The following is a 21,992-nucleotide window of genomic DNA, read 5'->3' as shown; positions in this document are numbered from 1 at the left end:
TGCTCTGTAACATTAAAAAATGCAAACTTAATTATAAAGTTTAAAACCTCTGAATTTTGATACACCATATAGAAGATTTACACTACTAACTGCATATTGATTATTGATTCTGTGCTTGCTTGTAGGGAAGAGATGGTTGTGAATATGCTCTTGGACTGACGCCAACAGGCATATTGATCTTTGAAGGAGCAAATAAAATAGGCCTGTTCTTTTGGTAATCTGCTTTTGTTTTATATTCCTCTCTGTTAAAATGTTGTAATTCTTCTTTACATAAAGAGGTCTTGACTATATTTTGTAATGAAGATTGAATCTACAAGTTGAAAATAGATCAGAAGTTAAATTGGCCTGGTTAGAAGTACAACTAGCAAATAATGTGAAATACTTGTTAAAATATAGTTGCATTTCCAGGGCTTCATAACAAAAGCATTGTTGTATTCTGAGGTGTTTCAGGATTGCAAATCCCTCACAGAGTTTGGGGGATTGTCATAGATTACAAAATTATATTTTTTCCATTAATTTTCTGTTTGTTTCCTGTGTGTTTAGGCCTAAAATCACAAAAATGGACTTTAAAAAGAGCAAACTAACACTTGTGGTTGTAGAAGATGATGAACAGGTAAATTTCTTCACTTTCTTTGGCCTGATCCAACAACGTGCAGAGAGTGCTTGGACTGATAAGAACAGAAGGGAGGCTCAGCACACTGTTGGACCAGGCTGCATTTCTCTTACCACAAGCAGTAACTAATATCATGCATGCCAACTTCCAAAGCTTTTGTTTCTGCATTTAGGGCAGAGAGCAAGAGCACACATTTGTTTTCCGGTTAGACAGTGCCAAAACGTGCAAACATTTGTGGAAGTGTGCAGTGGAGCACCATGCTTTCTTCAGACTACGAGCCCCAGCAAATAGTAAATCTAGTAGATCTGACTTCATAAGGCTGGGATCACGCTTCAGATTCAGGTATTTAGCAAAGTAACAACAAGATACTTGTTTTACAGAGGAGCAGGTACGGCATCCAGCAAAAGGCAGCAGTTAACTTTATTTTTGTATTTTAAGTGGGCGGACAGAGTATCAAGCCACACATGGGACAAGGTTACGCAGAACTAGCACGTTTGAAAGACGGCCCAGCAAGCGATACCCTTCTCGAAGGCATTCAACGTTTAAAGGCAAGTGTAGATGTGTTTGCTGAACTTGCAGGTGTTAATTCATGATACAAATGTCATATTACAGCCATAAAATCTGCATCAAAATATAAACAGAAAAACACAATGTCAGACCACTTAAAAATCAGAACTGACATGTTTTTTCCTCCCCGGTCAGAGTCTGTCATTCATATCTACTGGTTTTAATCTCTGACTATGCTTAATTCTTCTATTCCCCCATCTTTGGAGAATGAGGTATCTGTGGTTCCTTTTGTTGCTCAGTAGAGGAGAGAGGAAAGGTTGCATCAAACTCAAATGAGAGAAAGCGTGTAACATGCTAACGTGCTCTTTGGAAAAGTGTACTTGTCATCAAGGGTGGAGTGGTGTCCAAAAGTCTCACTGACTTGCTTATCTAGCCAGACGGTTTTAGGGTTTTTGAGTTTCACTGTGTTTTGCTGACTCTACATGATCTGTTTGTTTTTTCTGGGGGTGGGGGCCGTCCTTTGGGGACCCAGGAGTTGGACTCGATCCTTGTGGATCCCTTCCAACTTGATTATTGTACAATTCTATGATTCCAGACCCTGAACTTAACCACCTTTCACTGGGACTTGAAGCATGCTGAATTTGAATGCAATGACAAGAAATTGATTTCTCTTTATGGCTCTGTCATTTTTACATCATAGCTTAAGATGAGATTTTTATTCCTTGTAGAAAAACCTAGGAAGGAGCACTGCAAGACATCCCTCTCTAAATTACTTCAGGCTGGAGGTATAGTTGCTGTTTGGAGCAGAGTGAGCTGATAGTCCCTTGGGATGTCTTTGGATTCCTATGCATTCCTAGAATATGAACCTCAGTTCAATTAAAAGTCCTTGTGGTATTACGGGGGCATGTTTACTTCCTCCTCATGTACAAAGGCAGGGAGAAAGGACAGCAAGCATGAATGCTTTCTAGAGGCTACCAGCTCCTCCCTTCCGCGTTATTATGTCTCTATTTTAAGGCCTTACAAACTTACTGAATTTGTGAGATGGTTTTATTTGTTACATGAAAGTCAATTATGTGGTACATGTGGATGGTTTCATAACTGTTCTGGGTTCTGACAAATTCATGCAAATGTCTGTACGAGTATTCCCTTAAGCTGTAGCGTGACATCGCAATGACAATAGCTGTAAAATGACTGATGTTTCACATGCCTTACATTTTTTTTGTTTGTTTGATTTTTAAGCAAACAATCCTGTGAAAGCAGCACAACTGTGGTAAGTAACTGTCCAGGTTCTCTTTACCTATCAGTTGCTGTTGCCAGGCAAAAAAAGATTCTAAACACCATTTCTACGTAAGGATTTATTGACACAAATTCCCTGGTGTAGGATGAATTGCTTGGGGATCTGTCATTATGCAGCACCAGATTCTCCTTGGGGACTGCCTCGGAGACTTTAAGCACTTCCATGTTTTTTATTTATTTTTTCCTTTTGTGTTTGAGATCAGATTAAAGTAAAGCGTATTTCCTTTCTGCTTATTATTACATTATGCTAAGTTATCTGGCATTACTTGTTCCTGCTTCATGAATGTAAAATGAAGAACAGAGTTTTGCAGCATAATTGCTGTGGCTTATATCTTGGACTAACTATTGTTAGTTTGTTAGTAAGTTAGTTTGTTATTGTTAGTAAGGACCATTATGTCCTTAAGTGTGTGGATTTTACTTAACTGTAATGCTTCCTTGAAGCATAGAACCCTGACGTATGGGAAACTGACCTGGAAGTTTTGATAAAAATTAATAATTTGTTAGTGCAAGTAAACTGTTTTGGCTGCACAATTGAGTTAAATACGAATAAGAATAATGCTTCTTCTTATAACTGACAGATCTTAAGCAGACCTAGCAGAATTCAGCCAGGAATGGATCTTCCATTGGACATTTTTTTTTTAGTACTAATCTAAAAGGCATTTGTTTTGTATATCTTTGGGTTTTGTCAGTCTTGATTACATAAGTTATTTTTTCCTTCCCTTAGTGCTAAAAATACTCCTGAAGTTCATAATTACCAGGTAAGCATAACAATTTTGGAGGAGAATATTAAGTTGTAGTTCTCTTATTTAGGGAAAAATATTTCTTCCATCTGTAATTAGGGCAAGCATCCCGCTCCCCTTTCCTTCCTCTGGGGTGAGTTCAGAAACAAGCAGCATCAGACTGGGGGGAGTTCAGGGGCAAGTGAAGTGGGCTGTTCTGCTTTGCGTCCCCTGTGTGCTTGGATGCTCTGCTAGCTGAATACACTCCACTGGCCACCCTCTTTCCCTTTGCTTTCTGTGAAATCACAGGTTAGAGCCTATGGGACTGTGCATGTGGTGGACCCCAAGAGACTGCTCTGTGAGCAACACTTTTGTGGAGAGCAGCATCTCACACTGGAGGAGCCCTCACAAGCTCAGAGTTGTGATTATCTTCACCATAGCAACACCTAAAAGAGTTCATTGCTGGTCAATTGTTTGTGGCGTGTTTTTGTTGGATATGAGAGAGAAATGCTGTCACCAAAGATTGGTGACCTTCTGAAGGCAGCTGCCATAATAACCTTTCTCACTCACCACCTTTGATTAAAGATGACATTCCTCTGGTGTGCTTTTTATGAGAAGCGCTAGATGTGTCAGGTTATCTCTCAAACAGAAAAGCAATTTTCTCTGCGTTTGTCCATGAACGTGTCCTAATGAGCAAGCTCATCACTAAGAGGTCTCACGTATATGCCAAATGGCATGGGAGAAGGTCTGAAACAGTGGGGCTTACAGGGCTCACAGGTAGCGTGTTCCTCGTGGCTCCAGGAAAATAAAAAGTTGAAATTACTAAGGAGTTCTTATATGATTTCATTAACCAGGTTTAATGTTTTCCCTTGCAGCCACAGTATCATCCTAATATACATCCTGCTCAGCCACACTGGCATCCACACACCCCTGTGAATGTAAGGTAAGCAAGCCTCACTTCATGGAAAAGATTATTACTTCTTAATTTATCTCAATCTGTTGATATGAAGCTTTGGTGAGCATATCAGGTGATTTTCTGCACATGAAAAGCAAACAGAAGTTAGAAAGGTGATTGAGTGAACAGATTCTTGCATTACAGCACTTCTTTCATCTTTTGCAAGAAATGTATTATGGAGAAATAAAGTGTACATTGAATAATGTATCAGGCACTTTACAGATAACTGGTGGAATTACTTAGAACATGTATTTTTTGAGAATTATTTGACACAAATATTCCTGTTCATGTTGTTGTGCTGTTTTGATAGTTTAGTAACAAGAGAAATGAAGTGAAAATAAATTTTTGGAAGAAATTCAATCCAATGAGTTTGGTGGAATGGGCAGGTGAAGGCACACACCTGATGGTGGATATGTGACTGCGCATGTATGTGTGATAGCTGCTATTTTATCCTAATAGAAAGAAACTTTCTTACATTGTTCAGGTTTTTAGGTAAATAATTAATTGTCTTGACCAAAAAAGCCTTAATCTTCATTTCTATTCATTTTACATTTTAATCTTACATGCTTACATCAGAACTGCTATGTTTTGTTCTTAGTGTGAGTGACTCTGGAGGTAAAGATAGGCTTAAAATGGATGAAAAGACAATTTGGCCTCAGTTTGAGAATCAGGAAAGGGGCAGATATTTTAATAGAAGTACTGATTAGGCAGAGAAGCACTCATTGTCATCTCAGAATTCCTCACATAAAGCAGTAAATCAGATATTAAAATTGTTAGAAACAGAAGAATGTTTAAATCAGATAATTAACTTTGCCTGTACTTCATGTTCAAGGTTTTTCCTGGTTTTAAGGTTTACATGTCTATTTTTTGTCATTTAAAATTTCCAATTTCAAATTACCCACGATCAACTGCTGATGGAGGTTAATGATTTTAAAGTCATTTGAGGTTATGCTGAATTTTTTTCTAAAGATTTTTTTCACGTAAGACACATTTTAAAGCAAAATAGTTCACCCTGGAGCAGAGTGATATTGAAATAAGCACAATAACGTATTGTGAAGTGTATAGACAATCTCCCACTTCAGCTGCCTGGACAAAGATTAAGGCCAGTGAAATATGAACAATGGCTCTTTTATAGCTAGGCTTGTAAGTCTAAAAAACATACTTAAAAGCCGTCCTGCAAACTCAGGAGAAAAGGTGCTTCGAATTTTTGTTCCAGTCAGGTAAAAGTGTTTAAACATGTGGTTAAAGTGGAAGCTTTAAGTTATTTTATCTCAGAGTCAAAGTAGTGGAGCTGCACGTCTAACATCAGGAGTAGCTTGATTTCACAATACTTAATCTGACTGTGAATTTGAGATTAAGCTACAGATGCATGAGATTTTTTTCTGCTGGTCCTGCAAATCTAGAATGGACCATGGGTTGAAACGAAGTTATAAATGCGCAATACCATGTTTATATATTTATATGGATTTATATATATAACAATGTTTACACATATTTTTATAAAACATTTGTTTAATAACTTGTGGAATTATGTTTCAGTTTTCATAGTTTTAAGAGTAAAATCCTTTCAGTTAAGTGATTTGGTTGCAGTTAACAATATTCCATCTTGCAAGAAAATTCATTCAATTTAATAATTGTTATAACAGAACTTTAGAATACCTTAAAAACAGGTAAAAGAAAAGCCTGGCTCTATTTCTGCTACGTTTAAAAACAAAACAAAACAACAACAACAAAACTAAGAAGTGCAACTTCAGTTTGGTAGTAAGAGAATCTTAAATATTGTGATTTCCTACATCCTGCTCAGAATAGTGGTTTTTTGTTTGCTTTTCAAAATGATCCAGGAGGGACCGTAAGATTAGTTGGGGTTAATATCTCTAAGTATCAATAGGTAATGAACAAATAAGGAAAAAGAAATCATAGCATTTTGCAAGTTTCAGTACATAGTCATAGAGAAAAGGCTGTACTACCTAAAGACGCCAGGCACTACCTTTAGGCTCTTAACAGAACAAAGCTGTAATGTGCAGGCTACTTCTGTGTAATTAACTGCACCAGTGTTGAGTGGATGGAAGTATGTACATAAGAACAATTTTCATTCTTGATAGGATTGTCTTAGTTTTTCAGTCCTCAGGGATATATTTTAATGAGGTCAACTTTTTGCAGGATATATTTCATTTTACTTGTTTGTTGTACTCATTTAGTTTTCCTATGGCCTTCTCCTCCCTCTGGGATTCAGGAGCATTGATGCCTGACGCTTGTCTATAATACTTGAGAGAGGTTTTAAATGGCTGAGCCCTGCTTCAAAGCCTTCTGAAATGAATTTGATATTCCTGGTTGTTTCAGTAGGTTCTTACCAGTCCTATAGGCCTGTCACCAGTTCCTTCCTTTCGTGATAGCCGTCCATCACAACGTATGCATGCTTAGCACTTGCTGGATGAGCTCATGTTACTGTGTAGCACTCATAAGTTTGCTTCCATCTCTCACTAACCAATAACTGTGCAAATGGTACAGGCCACCCTATCATGATGACAGGCCATATTGGAAACCCCCCACAAGTGGAGAGGACAGCAGTTTACGATATATCCAAGAACAGAACCAGAAGAATTTAGGAGAAGTCCAAAGTATGGTGTACCAAGATAAACTCATGACGACTCTCTGAAAAAGTCACCTTCATTTCATCTGCCATCTTAGACGATCATTGCATTCCATGGTCCTTGTCTGTCTGCAGTACGTTCAAAGTGTATTGTGCATAAAGTGTGTGTCTTTATATGTACATCCATCCTTGTTTGGTGTTCATGGACAGTCTTGGGAAAAATATTTTTCGTATCTTTGTTAACAACAACAAAAAATATATCTTGAAAAACCTTTTGTGAAAGTTGGTAAGAGTTTTCAGTGTCCCCGGATCAGAAATATTTCTGGGGATATCCATTCTTCCATGCTTTGTGAATCTGTGATCCTCTGCCTGCTGTTGAAGGTCAGCCATTCATCGTGCCTTAATTATTTTTGTTATCTTGTTTCTTTTGAGTCAAATTCATAAATGAAGTTTGAAAAACGTTTTTATACTTGATGTGCAAATAAGAGATTGGAGGGTAAAAAAAGAAAAACAACAGAATTCACATTTCCAAATGGCTTAAGGACCACCAACAAAGGGAGCCTACTGAGGTAGTCATAGGTTTGGGTGTCTCTTGTTTTTAATTTTTGCGTTCTGCAGCAGAATTAGAGGTGCTTGCCTAACTTCGAAAACGACCATAGGGAAAGAACCCTATAATAAACTTTTTGGAATACTTGTGTCGCTTTTTGACTTAGTGATTATGTTAATAGCTTCCCCCAAAACCATACCTGCTGCTATAAATGCAAGAATGTTAAAACGGATCCTTGCTAAAAGGGTGCTGCTGTCTCGTTATTTTTAATGTGATTATGGAAGTCATCTATACCATTGCGTAAAACTACTTACCAATAACTTTTCTCTGAGTGGACTCAAAAACACAGCTCATAATTCATATACTACAAGACAAGGACGATCCAGTCCTTGAATAGCTCTATTTTTTTAAGTTAGACATTTGGAAAGTTGAATATATATTTTACAGACCTAGCTTTTTAAATAGGTTGGCTGGTTGTTATGTTGATCAGTGGCGATTTCTTTTTTTTAAACTGGGAATCATAGTGCCATCTTCATTAATGTGTTTGTTTTAATTTGGCCTTACATCTGTGGTCTCTCTGAAGTTGTTGGAACAAATAAATCTTTATTTGGGATATTTTAAAATGAAGTAGTTTTTAAACTTGATTTTGATAAATATAAATTTATAAACAGCTATAACCATGAATTTTTTTTCAGAGCAAATTTGATAGTGTATACTTTTTTTTGTAAAGTACATTTGTTTACAAATGCTATCTTTTAATATTTGTTTTGATCTTTACTGTATGTGCTAAGTACAAATAAAAATTCTCAATCTTCTTGGTTTGGTTATGATGCATTATTTATTTTTGAAAGATTTTGGGGGAGGGTGCACAGATGCAATACACCACCAATTTGTACCTGTTTTGCCCTGGAATCACTAATGCTGCGCTTGTAGCGTCTGCATCACTACAGATAACGTCTGTGCTACTAATGTTGGGGAGGAAAACAAGAAAGCAATTGTGCACCAAGATGTGAAAATGTCACAGTAAGCCTAAGGTGGGTAATCACAGAGGCTGCCTTCAGTTTCCTGAGGTCAGCCTTCCTCTCTGTCACCAGCATTTTATTTGAGAAAGGAAGCAAGAGAAACTTTGCTGGAGCCATTGGAACAAGAGCCTGGTTTAGCAGCTCTGAATGTCTGAATGCCCTCTGGAGGTTTTTGGTAGTGTTTTTTGTTTTGTTTTGTTTTTGTTTGAATACTCACGTTAGTTAGGTGGAGTATTTATTGCTTCATGATTCACACACCTACATTCGTAATGCACTATTGTTTTTGTCAAATAACTTCATTTGCTTCTGTGTGCTTTGTTGTCAGTGTTCCTCCTCATTGTGCGTTATCTGTGGTTTGGCTTATTGCTGAAGGTGCACTGATCTCCCTGAGAGATCTGAAGGAAAACCAGCTCAGAGCCTGATCAGTCTTCAAGCGTTAAAATGCCTCGTGCAGGAGGTCTGCACATGGGTGAAGAGCATCCTGTGGGACCTGTGTTCTGCAGTTTGTGCGTGTCGCCTCGAGGGAAGCGCTGTCCCACTGCTTCTCTGGAGAAGGAGCTCACGTGCTCCCTCCCCTTGTACTTTTCTATTCCACATCTTCCTTGCTGTCTGCAGAAATCTGCAACAGCAATGTCACCAAGCGTTCAGATAGGTAAGGACAGCTCAGATTCACTCTCCTTCCTTGCTGTTGTCATAGTTGGCTTCTTGCAACAAGTGGGCTGAGATGTGGCTGGGACAAGGTAGCATTTCTGGCTGTCTCCTCTCCGACCCCAGGCATTGCTCTGACTTGTGCAGCTTACATCTGGACAAGGGTGGAGCTGGGTGCTCCTGCAGTGAACTCGGTGGTACAAATGAGTTGCTTTAAATCTAAAACAACCTAGAAGCTCTTTTCTTCCCCCCCTTCTAAAATGAGCACGCTTGTTACTTACAAAGTATGTTTTTGAACCGGTGACTAATGTGGCTCTTGTGATTTCAGGAACGCAGTGTTTGTTGGAAGCAAGGCAAACCTCTTTGAAGGTGAAAACCAAATTGCGTGGGGAAAGGGGAGAGAGTAGAAGGGTGGAAAATGTTTGGTAAGCTCAGCTGTTAAATGTAGTAGCACCTTTTGTTGACAGTAAGACTGGGAAAACCCTGGTGGTGTAAATCAATAACTTCATCTTAGATTAATGCTGCTACAGGATGCCACTGGTAGTTTATAGATGCACAAACTCAGTACAGAGACTTGACAGCCCTGGTAGGTGAGTGGTTTTCCATTGTGCTGATTTATTTTAACTAGTGGTTTCTCATGAGGAAATGCCACGTGATTTTTACTTTGTACAAAACAGCACGTTATACAGGCCCAGGGAAATCAACAAATTCTGTATGTACTGTAAATATACGGGGAAATTGCCTCATGCACTGCCTGAAGGAAGTACCAGTGCACGAATCCAAACGAAGCACGTTCTCAGGAGTACGTGCAGAATTCCCCCGCCCAGTTCTGAAGTCTGTTCCTTGTGCAAGTTTCAAACCTTTTCTCTTTTTTTTTTTTTTACAAGTCCAGTGTACACTGAAACTCTTCTGTAATCTGATTACAGGTGATAAACACCATCCTCCTGTCATCTAAGGGAGGGAAGCTACGTGAGTACAGTGCTAGGCGCTGGAGAAATGGCACTGCTCTGTAGTGTGGTGTGTGCCGGGATGCAGAATTGCTTTATTCATCCTGTCTGAGGGTTCCTGGGATCATCTCTGTGCATGCATGTCTCCTGCATTACCAAGGCTGGAACCCAGCTCTTCCCCAGTGTAGCTCAGGGCCAGCTCCACTTTGTGTATTTTGTTTTAAAGTGGTTTTTGTTTGTTTGTTTGTTTTTCACTAATTGTAACTGTAATCCTACGTGCCCTGCCCCAGCAGCTGAGGGGGGAACTGAAAAGCTGACAACACCACATCTGTAACCTGGGCTGAAATATATCCCTCTTCAGCCCCAGCCAGGCCCTGGCATGCAAACTAATGACTAACATTGAGTGCTGAAATACAATACTGAAAGTGACAACGGTTTTGAATTGTTTTAGCGTGGGTTTTTCCCTCAAACTTTCATTTTCAGCTATTTTTCTCCAGCTGATGTGAGTCACGGGCAAAATGAACAAAGGGATCAGTTTTTGTAATGTATTGCCAAAGCGGGCAACGTGGGGGTTGCACATTTAAGGAAAAGACTCAGTGCATCCTTCTGGAACATTTTGTCAGTGAACCCATGTGCAGATTGACCAAAACAAGGATTTCCTGCTCATATTGTGGACAGAAACAAAGCATATATTATGGCCTTGTGATGTAAAATGTCATTTTTCCTTCGTGCTGGATGAGTGTTGCAGAAGATCTCTCCTCAGCCTGCGAGAGAAATAATATTAGAGCTTGCAACTGATTTTGAAAATGGACCTTCCACTGCTGACAAGGAATGAGTTGGGGAACTCCTAAGACAGGGGAAAAAAATGAAGATAAGTGTATCACTTGCTTCTCAGGCGTCAAAGCTGTCTAGATGGAGACCTGCGGGGAAGGAGCACGACAATTCAGTGTTGCTGTCATCTGTACTCAGAGGTTTCCCACCAGTTTGTGTATCAAGTAGGTAGGCTACAGCTACCGACCTTGAAGGGGAGAAGAAGGCACATCCATCTCACCTGACACCAGATCTCTGGACAGATAAGTGCTTTCCCTCTTACCCTGGCAAAGGAGAACTGAGAAAAGCAGTCCAACTCTCATTAATGGACGTCAGTAGGAATGGTATTTTTTGAAACTATCTCAAACTCTGTACTGCAGGCACCAGACACATGGGAAAATGCAGCTTTTGGACAAAAGCAATGCTAGTCAACGTAGGTAAGAAAAAACATAATGTAAAGGGAGTGTGCAGACCACGCCCATCTGCCTGTTTGTCTCCTGTCATTATAAAGTGTGTGAAATGATAAAGACCTTGCTTGACTTCTACTGCTTTTTTTACTGAAAATCCACGTCCTCCTGTACCCTGAAGTGACTGGCCAAATAGGCTTCCTTTCTGATGTATGTGCTGTTTCTCTCATTGCCGCTGCGTCACAAAAACAGATAAAAGCTTGATTCAGCTGGAGTTCCTCCCTTAATATGAGTCACTTCCAGTAATAAACCTTCTGCAGGTTACATTCCGCTCTCAGCTACCTACTAATGACTGCTTCATGACTGTCCTTTATAGCAAAACAACTTCTTCTCAGTTGGTTTCATGAGCGCTAATCTGAATTTAGTTATGAAGTTCTCAAACCAAGCTTTGTTGCATGCTTTCTGCTTCACATATCAGTAGGTTGCTATTGAAAATGCAGGCACATCTTCTGTAATAACTTTCATACTGCTTTGAATCTCAGCATATAATTTTCAATTTTGAACTGGGGAGAAAGGTGTTTTTTTTTTAATACAGCTTCTCTATCTTTCCTAAAGATGGTGACTTTTTTTTTTCCCAGATAATCTTGGCAGACTTAGCACAGAAGGTAGATTGGTGGAGACAGGATGGTCCACCAGCCTGTTATCTTAGCCCCATATTAATTCTTGGCTTTCTCTTGACTCTGTGGGACTACTTTTGGTTTGTTAGCATCTTATCTTCCATGATTTGTTGCATGTCCATATGCAGTGAAGAAATACAAAGAAAATTGTACGATTTCTTCATATGAAGAAGTCCAGTTCATTTTCTCTCTATCAGGCAGTCATCATGAATACTTCTTAGTCATCAGACCTTCTGAGACCTGAGGAATCTTCCAATTTAAAAATAAGATAAATGTTGAGCTAAGACTACTGGAGAAGCAGTGGAAATGCCCCTAGACTTCTGTTTTCCATTGCCACCACAATTACTTTCCTACTTCTTTTTTCTGTACTTCCAATCTTCTAAGTTTATGTGCTTGTGTTTTTCCTTCTTCGTCGTCTTTTCTTCTTGTTGCTGTAGTAATAGCTTAATGACCTTCAGCTGTAAAGTACCAAACAACAAAAACTGCAGCTCACAATGTCAGAAACTGAAGATGCGTCGAATTAAGCAAGAATGGATGTTTCAAGTAGAAGCAGTTGGGAAACCTGTAATTTCTGGATTAACCATGTCATATGTTGAAGGATTATTAAAAAAAAAAAAAAAAAAAAAAAGTAATTTTTCAATGAGATGATGAAAAACATCCCTCGCTTCCTGCCTCCTGAATGAAATGGAGTAAGTAGCCACACCTAGTTAGTAGTAGGAAGTACTGATCTAATGCAATTGAAACTCCAGATAATAAGCTACTTCTTTATAAATATTTCATTTTCTCCACTAAACCCATAACAATCTGTGCTAGTAATCACAACGGTTTGCCTACCATTTATCAATTTCTGCATTTTTTTTAGAACCTTAGGGAAGGAAAAAACATTACACAATTTAGTTGGCACTGGAGAAACAGTAATCACATAGCAATGAGGATGGGAAGAGGCAAGGGAGCTTTGAGACTTCAGCGTCTGTGTCTTCAGCACCTGGAGCTCGCTGATCAATGAGTACGGCTGATCTGAAGAAAGTCTTCAAGGAACTTTGAAGTAAAACTGGACGACTTTGTCAAAATTTTAAGCCCAGAAGGGCTTCGTTATCAGTTGTTTTCAAATTCTACTGTTTTATTCAATGTCTTTTTGTCTTACTCTCATTTTCTGACTTTAAAAGTACTCTGAAAATTGCTTTTAAGACAAAATGAAAAGTTTCTTGCTGTAATTCAGATGAGTTGCTCAAGTGTTACGTGAAAATGGAGATAGGGCAGGTTGCAAGTCTGAGAATGCCCTTGCTGTGCTGAGTGATTGCTTTTGTGTTGATTTTACCTCTTTATAAGGAGTTATTGCTTGCTATATGCTGTACCTGTTCAGTAGCTGTTCTGATAACGTGTTAAAATGGCAAACATCTAAAGCGACGTCTTCTGTGTGGCAATAGTGTCAGGTTTGTTCTTGCTAGAGTTTAAAGTTACAGCAAGTTACTGCACATTCAGGAGACCCCATGTTCCTTTGTGTTTCTTTCTGGAAACATTCAAAATCTGAGTAATTTGAAAGTTTGATTAATCTCATTTAAAACAGTTTTTCAAAGTATTTCAGCTTTGCAGGAACAGAGATTTTGTAAGATGGGGGCTGTTGTTAGGGGGAGCCAAGTCCATGGACATTAAGGCTGAGGCAATTTCTCCTTCCTAACCTGCTGGGTGTGAGACTGCTGCAGTTCCCGGTTCCCAAGCAAATATGTGCACAGGGTACCTACTCAGCCGGCCATGCAGCAGAGGAGAGCAGTGCCTTCACCAGTACCTGCAGACACCAAGAGCAGCACAGCAACACGGACAGCACAGCCAGCCACTCCTGTGTGCATCCATCCTACAGAAGACACAGTTAATTAAGATGGGCCAGACCACAGTGGTTAGGGCTTGGCCAGCCAAGCATACTGAGCAGCAGCTTGCTTACGTGTGCCTGGTCCCTTTTCTCTCCCCTCCTCTCCCTTTTCCCATACTGCTTCTTCCCTGATGCTTGCAAATTGCACCATTTTCTTCCCTTGTCCGCTGTTACTCTGCTTTTTTCCTGCATTGCTCCCAGTTTTCTGAGTATAAAGGTATATTTATTTAAATTTCTCAAGGCTTCTTAGGTAATTTGGACCTAATGTGGTATTAATGATAGCATCTTAGGCAGTGCTGGCCTTGCAGGACTGTTCTCCCTGAAAGGTCCCCAATCCCATCAGTGCCCTGTGAAGTTGGGCCATTTCTCACAGAGCCCTCCCTTAACTACCTGTGCAATTCAGCACTCTTCCAGGGCACACACTGTAATATTTGGAAGCTGCTTAGGCTCCCACCTGTTAGACCAGCAGTTTTTTCTGTCGCATCCCGTGGTGGCTGCTCGTGTTATTTAATGGCTTATACGGCAGGAAAGGCCGTGTCCTGGGTTAGCACCCTGAGATCAGCTGCAGGCTGTCTCGGGTTCCCCCGTGCCTGTGCTGCTGTGGTTACCTGGGTTGGTTTGCTGGCTTCCCAAGCTGTCTGTGCCTGACTACCAGGGGAAGGCAGCACTGACTTGGGGGGGATTTCACCTCCTTGAAATCTTCTGTCTGCTTTCTGGAGTTCTTCTCATCTGCAAGGACGTCTGGGACAATGAATTATTTCTTTTTGACAGGTGATTAAATATCATTAGCTATCGTTATCATTAATTAAAACCATTTGTAAATGAAGAAAAGCAAGTTCAGTTCCCTGGTGGGCATATTTTGCATGACAGTTTTGCAAGGCAGTATTTTTTTTTTTTAATGATCTTTATGCAGATAAGGTGAAATCTGTGAGGACAATGGATGTGTCGAGTTGAGATTTGTTTCTCGGTATTTTATGAGAACATGCTTTGCCGCAGGCTCTGCTCCTCTTGCAGAGAATTCCAGATTGACTGGAAGCTGGATCTAGTCCTGTTTCAAGGCTTAGTTCAGCAGCTCAATACTTAGTTCAGTAGTGCAGGAAGCTGCTGCTTAAACTTTTATTTCCTACAGAAGATTTTTTTTCTCTTCTCCTTGCTGTTTCTGAACACCCACTTCCCCATGGCCATTTTCTTCTTCCTCCCAAGGCTGGCAGAAAGATGCTGTCTGTCCACTCTGCTTACGTGATGCTAGGAATAAATGACTTTCTGCGGTGTCCCTAGGAATAGATGAGGACTGCTGGTCCTCTCTGGCAGCAGGGAGAGCAATCTGCAGTGCATCTTCCCAGGCCTTCCCTAAAGGATGCACGTGGGCAGCTCTCCTGTCATCCAGTGGTGTCAGGGCAGAGCACGGGAGTGTGACTGTTCTGTCAGCTTCAGTTACACTTCTCATGGTTTAGGGTGTCAGCTTTTGTCTGGCAAAGAGTTCTTGGTTACATGGTGCAGAGGAAAAATTATATATATATATAATATAAATATATATATAGGTGTGCTTGTAGGCATCCCGGTCGTCCCTCACTTAAAAACAAACATTTTTTCTATATGTCCCAGTCCTTGGCTGCAAAAGCAAAACTCCATCCTTTATCTTTTATAAGCAGTCCTTCTTTTAGTCCTTCTAGCAGTGAGTTTTGCTAACAGTTAACTTGTTTTATTCTGAATTTGTTTTGAAGCATGGGCAGGGAATAAGCCCAAAGTCTCCTTTTCTTCACCCTCTCCCCCCCAAAACGCAGAGACTAAAGCCAAAAAGTGAGTGTTTGGCTTAACCTAGCTGCTAATTTATCTCATCCCCCCAGCTGCCGTGCTGAAGCTGAATGTGCACTGACTGCTTTTGTTAGACTTCTGGGAGTCTCTCCTCCACAGGCACACATTAATAAACACACATGTGCACTTCAGTAATCCCCCTGACTGCCATTTGGGAGCACATCTGAAGCCTGTTTGGATGTTGAAGGTATTGTTACAGTACGGTGAGGGGTGAAATGTCTCCTGTCAGGGGAGAAGTGTGTGTGGGGGGGAGCCTACCAACACGTTCAGTACAAAGACTGCAGCGTGGATTTGAGCAGCTTGAAGCTGCAGAAACCCCCATCAGGCTTGCTCTGAGCTGTGGATAGGGCAGGACTGAGAAGGTTGTGGAGATGTTTGTGTAAAATTTGAGGATTTTTAAATACTTGAAGATTGCAGTGCTTTTGTGCAACGGAGGTGTTCAAAGCAAGGGACAGAGGTGGGTGTGGTATTTGTTGAAGGTTATTTAACAAGAGTCACACCCGTAGGTAGAAGCCTGGGATTTTCTTAAACCTCTGCTCAGCTACTGCAGGGCGGGTCTGGAGTCAAGGCAGGGGCATCTGAAGGGCACAGTGGTTCGAGCCTGCTCTCTGCTGTTGCTCCAGCAGCCTCCGCAAGGAGGGGAGAGTAGAAAGTCTTGCTATTTCCTCTCCAAATGTCTTCAGACAGGCTGGAGATACCTACAGGAAGAGGACATGGACAGGGTGCAGGCCTGCTCAGGGATGCAGGCGAAAGATGTTTATGCAGCTCTTTGTGGTTATGTTATGCAGGAAAAGGAGGGTATGAGCTGGAAGCATGGCTTGGGAAGGCAATTATTTAAACATATATATATTTATCTGCCATGGGTTACACCAAAATGGGAGGTGCTGTCGTGGATGAGTGAGAAAAGCCCAGAATGGGTTATGATCTTAGTGCATGTGGAAATTTAGGACGCAGCTAGGGAGGAATGAGACCTCATAGTTCCGAGTAAGCTGCATCACAGCCCAGTTTGGGGGGCGTAGAAACCTGGCTGGTTTTGGAAAGGATTTGGCATTCTTGAGGATCAGAAGTTGAACGTGAGTCAACAGTCCCAGGCTATTTAGGAAAAAGCAAATGTCATGTTGCAGTGCATAAACAGAAACAGGCCCCATGGGGCATGGCAGGCAGCCTTTCCTCTCCGCAGGGCGTTGTAGGGCCCCGACTGGAAGGCCCCGCATCTCAGGAGGGGTGGGTGTGCAGGACGGGGTGGGGAGGACCATCAGAGCTGTAGAAAATGTGGTGTGTGTGAGGGGCAATTGAAGAATTCAGGGTTTCAGACTCCTAAGGGAGATGTGAAAAACTGTTTTCAGAAAGGCAGGTTTTTGTGGCAGCAAATAACCTGCTTGCTCTATCTGTGATGGACGGGGGAAGAAATAACGGGCCTAGACTGCAGCAAAGGTGACTTAGGTTAAACGGAAAAGTAAGTGCAGGCGTGGAGAGACACTGAAATAGGTTGTACAGGGAGGACCTGGAGTCTCTGCTAGTGAAGGATTTTAAGATTCAGTTCAAGCAGTCAGCTGGGGTAACATAGGCCTGCTTACTCCACTTTTGGGGAGAGAGGGGAAGAATTCTGTCTTCTGAATTCCTTCTGAATACCTTTCTATTCTCCATTTTAATATGACCCCCTAGCACAGTTATGCCTGTGGGTTGTACACTAGAGGCATGGTTCAGTAAGGCATCAGGAGGATGTGATGCACGTGAGGTGTCAGAATGCCCTCTGAAAATATCTTTTAGAACAAAGGATGAGGACTGTAAAATTGTTAGAGGGCTAGTAATGAAAATAAAATTTTAAAAAATTTTTGAAAAATTAATTGGAAGATGTGTGCTGTTTGCCCTGTTCCTCAATAGGCTGCCTTTTTGGTCAGAAGGAAGTGATTGACGAAGTTTGAGGCTGAAGGCAACACCAAGTGTCTGTGGACTCTGACTGTCTTTTTGGAAGGTTCAGCTGCCCCAGGCTGAGTGCATTGCCAGAGTGCAGGATGGAGAAGGAAGAAATGTTTTCTTCCTTTTGAGAATTGGCCGTAGGGCCCTGCCTCTTCTTCTTTGAAGGGCAGGATTTGGTTATATAGGAAGGAGCTGGAGCTTGACGAGAAAACTAGACAGGTAAGTAAAATAAGAAGCCTGCAGAACAGCCTATTGACAACTAAAAGGTAAAGCAGGGGTGAAACATTGGTAAACTAGGAGGGCCAAAAGACACATACAAGAGAAAAGATGAAAATCAATACCTGCCCACAATTGTACGTAGTTTGAGAGCATTACTTGATGTCTGGGGAGCAAGTATGAATGCCTGGGGGGCATGGAATATGATCAGAAAGCTGACTGAAAGAAATTCGTGATTTATTTGCATCCATGGGTTGGGAAGGACATATGTGCATGTTATGCATTCAGATAAACCAGACAGAAACAAGCAACAAAAAAAGTTCATGGCAGAAAGACGCACTGAGGTAACAAGTCTCAAGAATCTAAATTTAAGACAGTGGGAGAACAGTAAACTTAGAGAAAATAGATGTGACACCACTGCAAAATGATTCCATGATGATGCCAACAACGCCATCTTGTAGAAGCTGCACCAAGACGCACACAATATGCTCCTAAATTAAACAGTACAGAGTACAAAGAATAGGGATTTGGACTGCTCATTGTATCTTTGTTTGGATACTGTCAGCTATTCTGGTAGCCTGGCTCTGAAGCTGCTGCAAGCACTGCTGTTTGATTGTGCGGTAACTTGTCAGTCTAACAGTGACTCTGTGCACAGCTCTTAGGTGGGGAGGAGGATATGTGTGTGAGAGCCTTTCTTGCCCAACCCCATACTCATCAGAAGAGAGAAACGAGCTCCAAGATGAGTTTGTCTCCATATCTCTCAGTTTTTACCAGCCCTGGAAGAGTGCAGGTGACTTTTGGGCAGGCCAGCAGTTTTGTTAGGAGACTGCCCCTCAGAGTGCACTCCCTGGGCGCTGGCATCCTGCCTGCAGCTTTATGACTTACTGCCCTTGAGGATTTCAGTGCACACCCAAATGTCAGCTTTGCTGGGCTTGTTACTTCTTTGAAATAATGGTCACACTGCATTTTATGTGGTGTGAGTACTCCTGTCCACACACTCAAGAAATACATCTGGAGAACTTGGTGCAAGTCCGGCGTCATGCCACAGCTCTTTTGGCTCACTCAGTTGTTCAGGTCATTCATAGCATGGAAACTACCTCATGCCTGTGGCAATGTGAGAAGTCAATGGAAGGATTTGGTGTGATCTCATTCATTTGGGGGAAAAAAGAAAAGGGGTCAAAAATCTGCTAAACCAACCTTGCCAGCAGGTGAGATGAAAGCAATTTCCGAGTACGTGGCATTCTGTGTCTCTGGAGCTCTCCTCTCAGTCAAAAAAATGTCACTTCAATCCAAAGAGCTTGAAGGAGAGTGCAGGTGAGCTGTTACAATTAGTGTGCAATCTGATTAGCCTGTACCTTTTTTTCCCCAGTAGGCAGTTGCTTGATCTGATTATAAGAGTGAAGATACGGTACAGTTTCAGGAGACTGTCCTGGATTATCCGAGCTCACCAAACCTGTTCCCAGTGTATCCGACCCCTATTTGTATTGTTTCCTTAAGGCAAATAATGCATCAGAAGTGCCCTTATTGGCAGTCCTTGCTCCACGCCGGGAACCTGCCAAGATTAATCAACAAAGCCTTCCCCTCCCCACCCCCTGCTTTCAGAAAGTAACCCGCATACAAGTGTTATTCAATTACTGCCCAGTCAGAAACCTCTTGTTGTCAGAAGTTGTTGTTGAGAAGACAGCGGTTATTAATGATGTACTGAGTTGCACGCTTCAGCATATTTCTGGAAATGATGCAGATGTGTTTATGTGCACATGACTGGTTAATTTTGCTTTGAATCAGTAACTAATCTGCAGAGAACATATGTAGTGAGGAGCTAGGTACAATTTATTCCTTGCTTCTTTAATTATTCTGTTTGTCTTTATTCCATGTTGTCAGGTTTGCAGCTACTGTTAGTAATAAGAGCAAACTGAAAACCCATGTGGGTGAAGAGATAATTTCTTTAGCAAATGGGAAGGGAATTCTTTTTTATTTTTATTTTTTTTATTTTTAATTAATTGATTTACTGCAACTACTGTCTAATGCAATACTGCATAATTAGTTAAAACATTATAAACATTATAAACATTATAAGCATTCCTTCGAGGAGAGCACATTTGAGTCATTTGCAGTATCTATGTAAAATTATGTCAGTCTTTTTTGGTTACTGACATGGAGAGAAAATATTTCCATATGTTTCTCATCATATCAAACAATAAACTGAAACAACATCAGTTAAAACTATTGAATAAAATCTATAGTGTCATGTGACACATCTGAGTTAGATATGAATTAAAATTTCAGTGTCTCCAGTTCTCCATATATTGTAGATCTACAACAACACTTAATCTCCTAACTAAACATAAACAAAAAATACATATATTTACCAACAGAGGTATGATTCCCTTTTGACCAAGTGTTATTTTGTATGTTGATACTTGTAAAAACCTTCTATTTCCAGTGGGAACTTTCTCCATTTTTTCCCAGCTCACAGATTTTTCATAGAGCCTTTGCACCATTGTTTTGGAGTCCAGGAATATGAAGTTATTCTGGGACTGTTCCTTGGTCTCCTCTTCTGATGGTTTCGCTTTACAGGAATTGTTGTTTGTTGCCTGATCATTTTCCTACTGCAGGTGAAACTGCAAATTTGTGCAGTACAAATTTTGATGTTTTGGGGAATCATTTTGTAGGTCAGTTAGAATTTGACTCTGTGTAACAGTTTAGTAGAAGTTGCTCAGAGTGTAAAATCAAAGAGAATTCTGATGTTAAAGTCATGTCAAACAAGCAGAGGCATCCTTTTTCCTCACCCTGTGACTCTCCTGTTAACAGAAAAGTGTAAAGATTTGGGATATGCTTCATTAAAAAAAACATATATATTTACAAAAAAATGCATTTTTTCCCAAGGAAGTTTGCAGTCTTTCCAAAAGTACAGTTTATCCTACTGTTTCCCAATCTAATTTGAACTGAATTTATTTTGTAGCTATCCCTTGAACAACAGTGATCTGCATCAGTTCAACATTGAGGAGAATGGTGGGACACCATATAGCGCAAAAATACCTGCAAGGCACCACCACCACCACCGTCATCACCACCACCACTCTAATTACGGCGCCCTTGCTCCCGACAGCAAAGACATTGTTTCTGGAGTTCCAAATCCAAATAGTAAGTCTACTGCAGTGAATGTCATGTCAATAACTGGGCTGGTTTCGGATTTGTCTCTGGCAAGGAAAGAAAGGAAAGGAAAACATCACTTTTTCTTTTTTTCTTTTCTTTTTTGAATATACTTCCTGTGATTATTTTCTAGTCTGGTAGTATGTGCAAATGAGACAAGATTTTACAGTTTCCTGGCTTGGCTATGGGATTGTGGGGTTTGGTAGACTGGTGTTCCACAGCTGAACAAATACCCAATTAGTCACAGATACTGAGTCTCCAGCTTCTTGGCACAGGCTATTTTTTCATTGTTACTATTATTTGTATAATATCAAAAACCTATCCTTGTTGCCATTGTCTTTTGCTGATCTGCCCAGCTGGCCTTCAGCCCTTGTTTGGATCTGGCTCTTGCTTTCATGTCTGGGCAGAAGCAGTAGAAATTTTGAAGCGCTGGACAAACACCATCTTGCTCTCTGTTTTGGTACTGGTGTCCACAGCTATGAAGGAGAAGTCACTGAAGAAAAATCACACTGAGGCTGGAGTCCAGTCCAGTGCAACAGGCTCTCTGGACGCTTTAAGAAAACTTCTGCAGACTCCATAGATTTTGATAAGCATGGCAAAAATGCTTTCCCAAATGTCAGGGCTCAGCTCAGTGAACAGAAACTCAAAAACACCTGAGAAGCTATGTTACAAGAACTGGTTTAGATTGGCTAAAAGACATACAGTGGTGTCTATTAGAAGCACTTTTTATCATCCCTAGGGGCTTACTGTCTTCTACAATGCTTATGGTCTTCCCTTCTGAGTCAGGTGGTGTCTTTCCCTGTGCTGCATCGGAAGGACTTGCTTTGCTGTGCTATTTTCAGTCCCAGTGGTTGGCACCAGGTTAGCTGTCAGTAATGGTGACAATTCCCACTCAGCCCCACCTGCCATCACTGGAGTATGCTTGTTTGCTATGTGGAGATATCTTTGGCATGTACAAAGAGAAGAGGAGAGAAACCTGCTTATTTCTACTACAGCCTTGGGGAGATTAGGCATACGTCTCTGCTGCTGAACATGTACAGACTTTTTAAAGGTACATAGCTTGGCCAGGTGTTTGTAGGTTTACACGGAAACTGGAAGAGAAACATCCCTGCCATTGAGCAATCCTGTTTCGCGCTCTCCAAATTTATAATCTCTGCACTCTGCAGTGCATGAGATGCTGGAACTGTGTAAGAATTTCTGAAGATGGACAAATAAGTGTGATCTATTATTTTCCTCGCCTCAGGGGGATGCTAAGTTTTTCCTTTATCCATTTTTTGCCTTTT

At 40.9% G+C, this 21,992-nt stretch overlaps 1 protein-coding gene across 9 annotated transcripts in view; it reads left to right on the top strand.

Annotated features, from left to right (window-relative positions):
• Window positions 1-21,992, top strand: part of EPB41L4B (erythrocyte membrane protein band 4.1 like 4B) — a 169,372-nt gene that overhangs the window by 77,949 nt on the left and 69,431 nt on the right. For 8 of the 9 annotated variants that reach the window (XR_014689205.1, XM_084508190.1, XM_084508187.1 and 5 more), the window contains exons 9-16: window positions 126-214; window positions 544-613; window positions 786-955; window positions 1,052-1,161; window positions 2,360-2,390; window positions 3,141-3,174; window positions 4,011-4,078; window positions 20,519-20,700. Coding sequence is in view for 8 of the 9 variants with exons in the window: in XM_084508190.1 (XP_084364316.1) it covers window positions 126-214; window positions 544-613; window positions 786-955; window positions 1,052-1,161; window positions 2,360-2,390; window positions 3,141-3,174; window positions 4,011-4,078; window positions 20,519-20,700 (754 nt within the window). In the remaining variant the exon portion in view is untranslated. Of the gene's footprint in view, window positions 1-125; window positions 215-543; window positions 614-785; window positions 956-1,051; window positions 1,162-2,359; window positions 2,391-3,140; window positions 3,175-4,010; window positions 4,079-6,598; window positions 8,042-20,518; window positions 20,701-21,992 lie in introns of those variants that run through there. The other variant, XM_084508193.1, reaches the window with a different exon arrangement.

The sequence above is a fragment of the Aythya ferina genome (genome assembly GCF_964211825.1).
Source record: "Aythya ferina genome assembly, chromosome: 2".
Lineage (NCBI taxonomy): Eukaryota > Metazoa > Chordata > Aves > Anseriformes > Anatidae > Aythya > Aythya ferina.
This window is presented reverse-complemented; position numbering and strand designations above follow the sequence as displayed.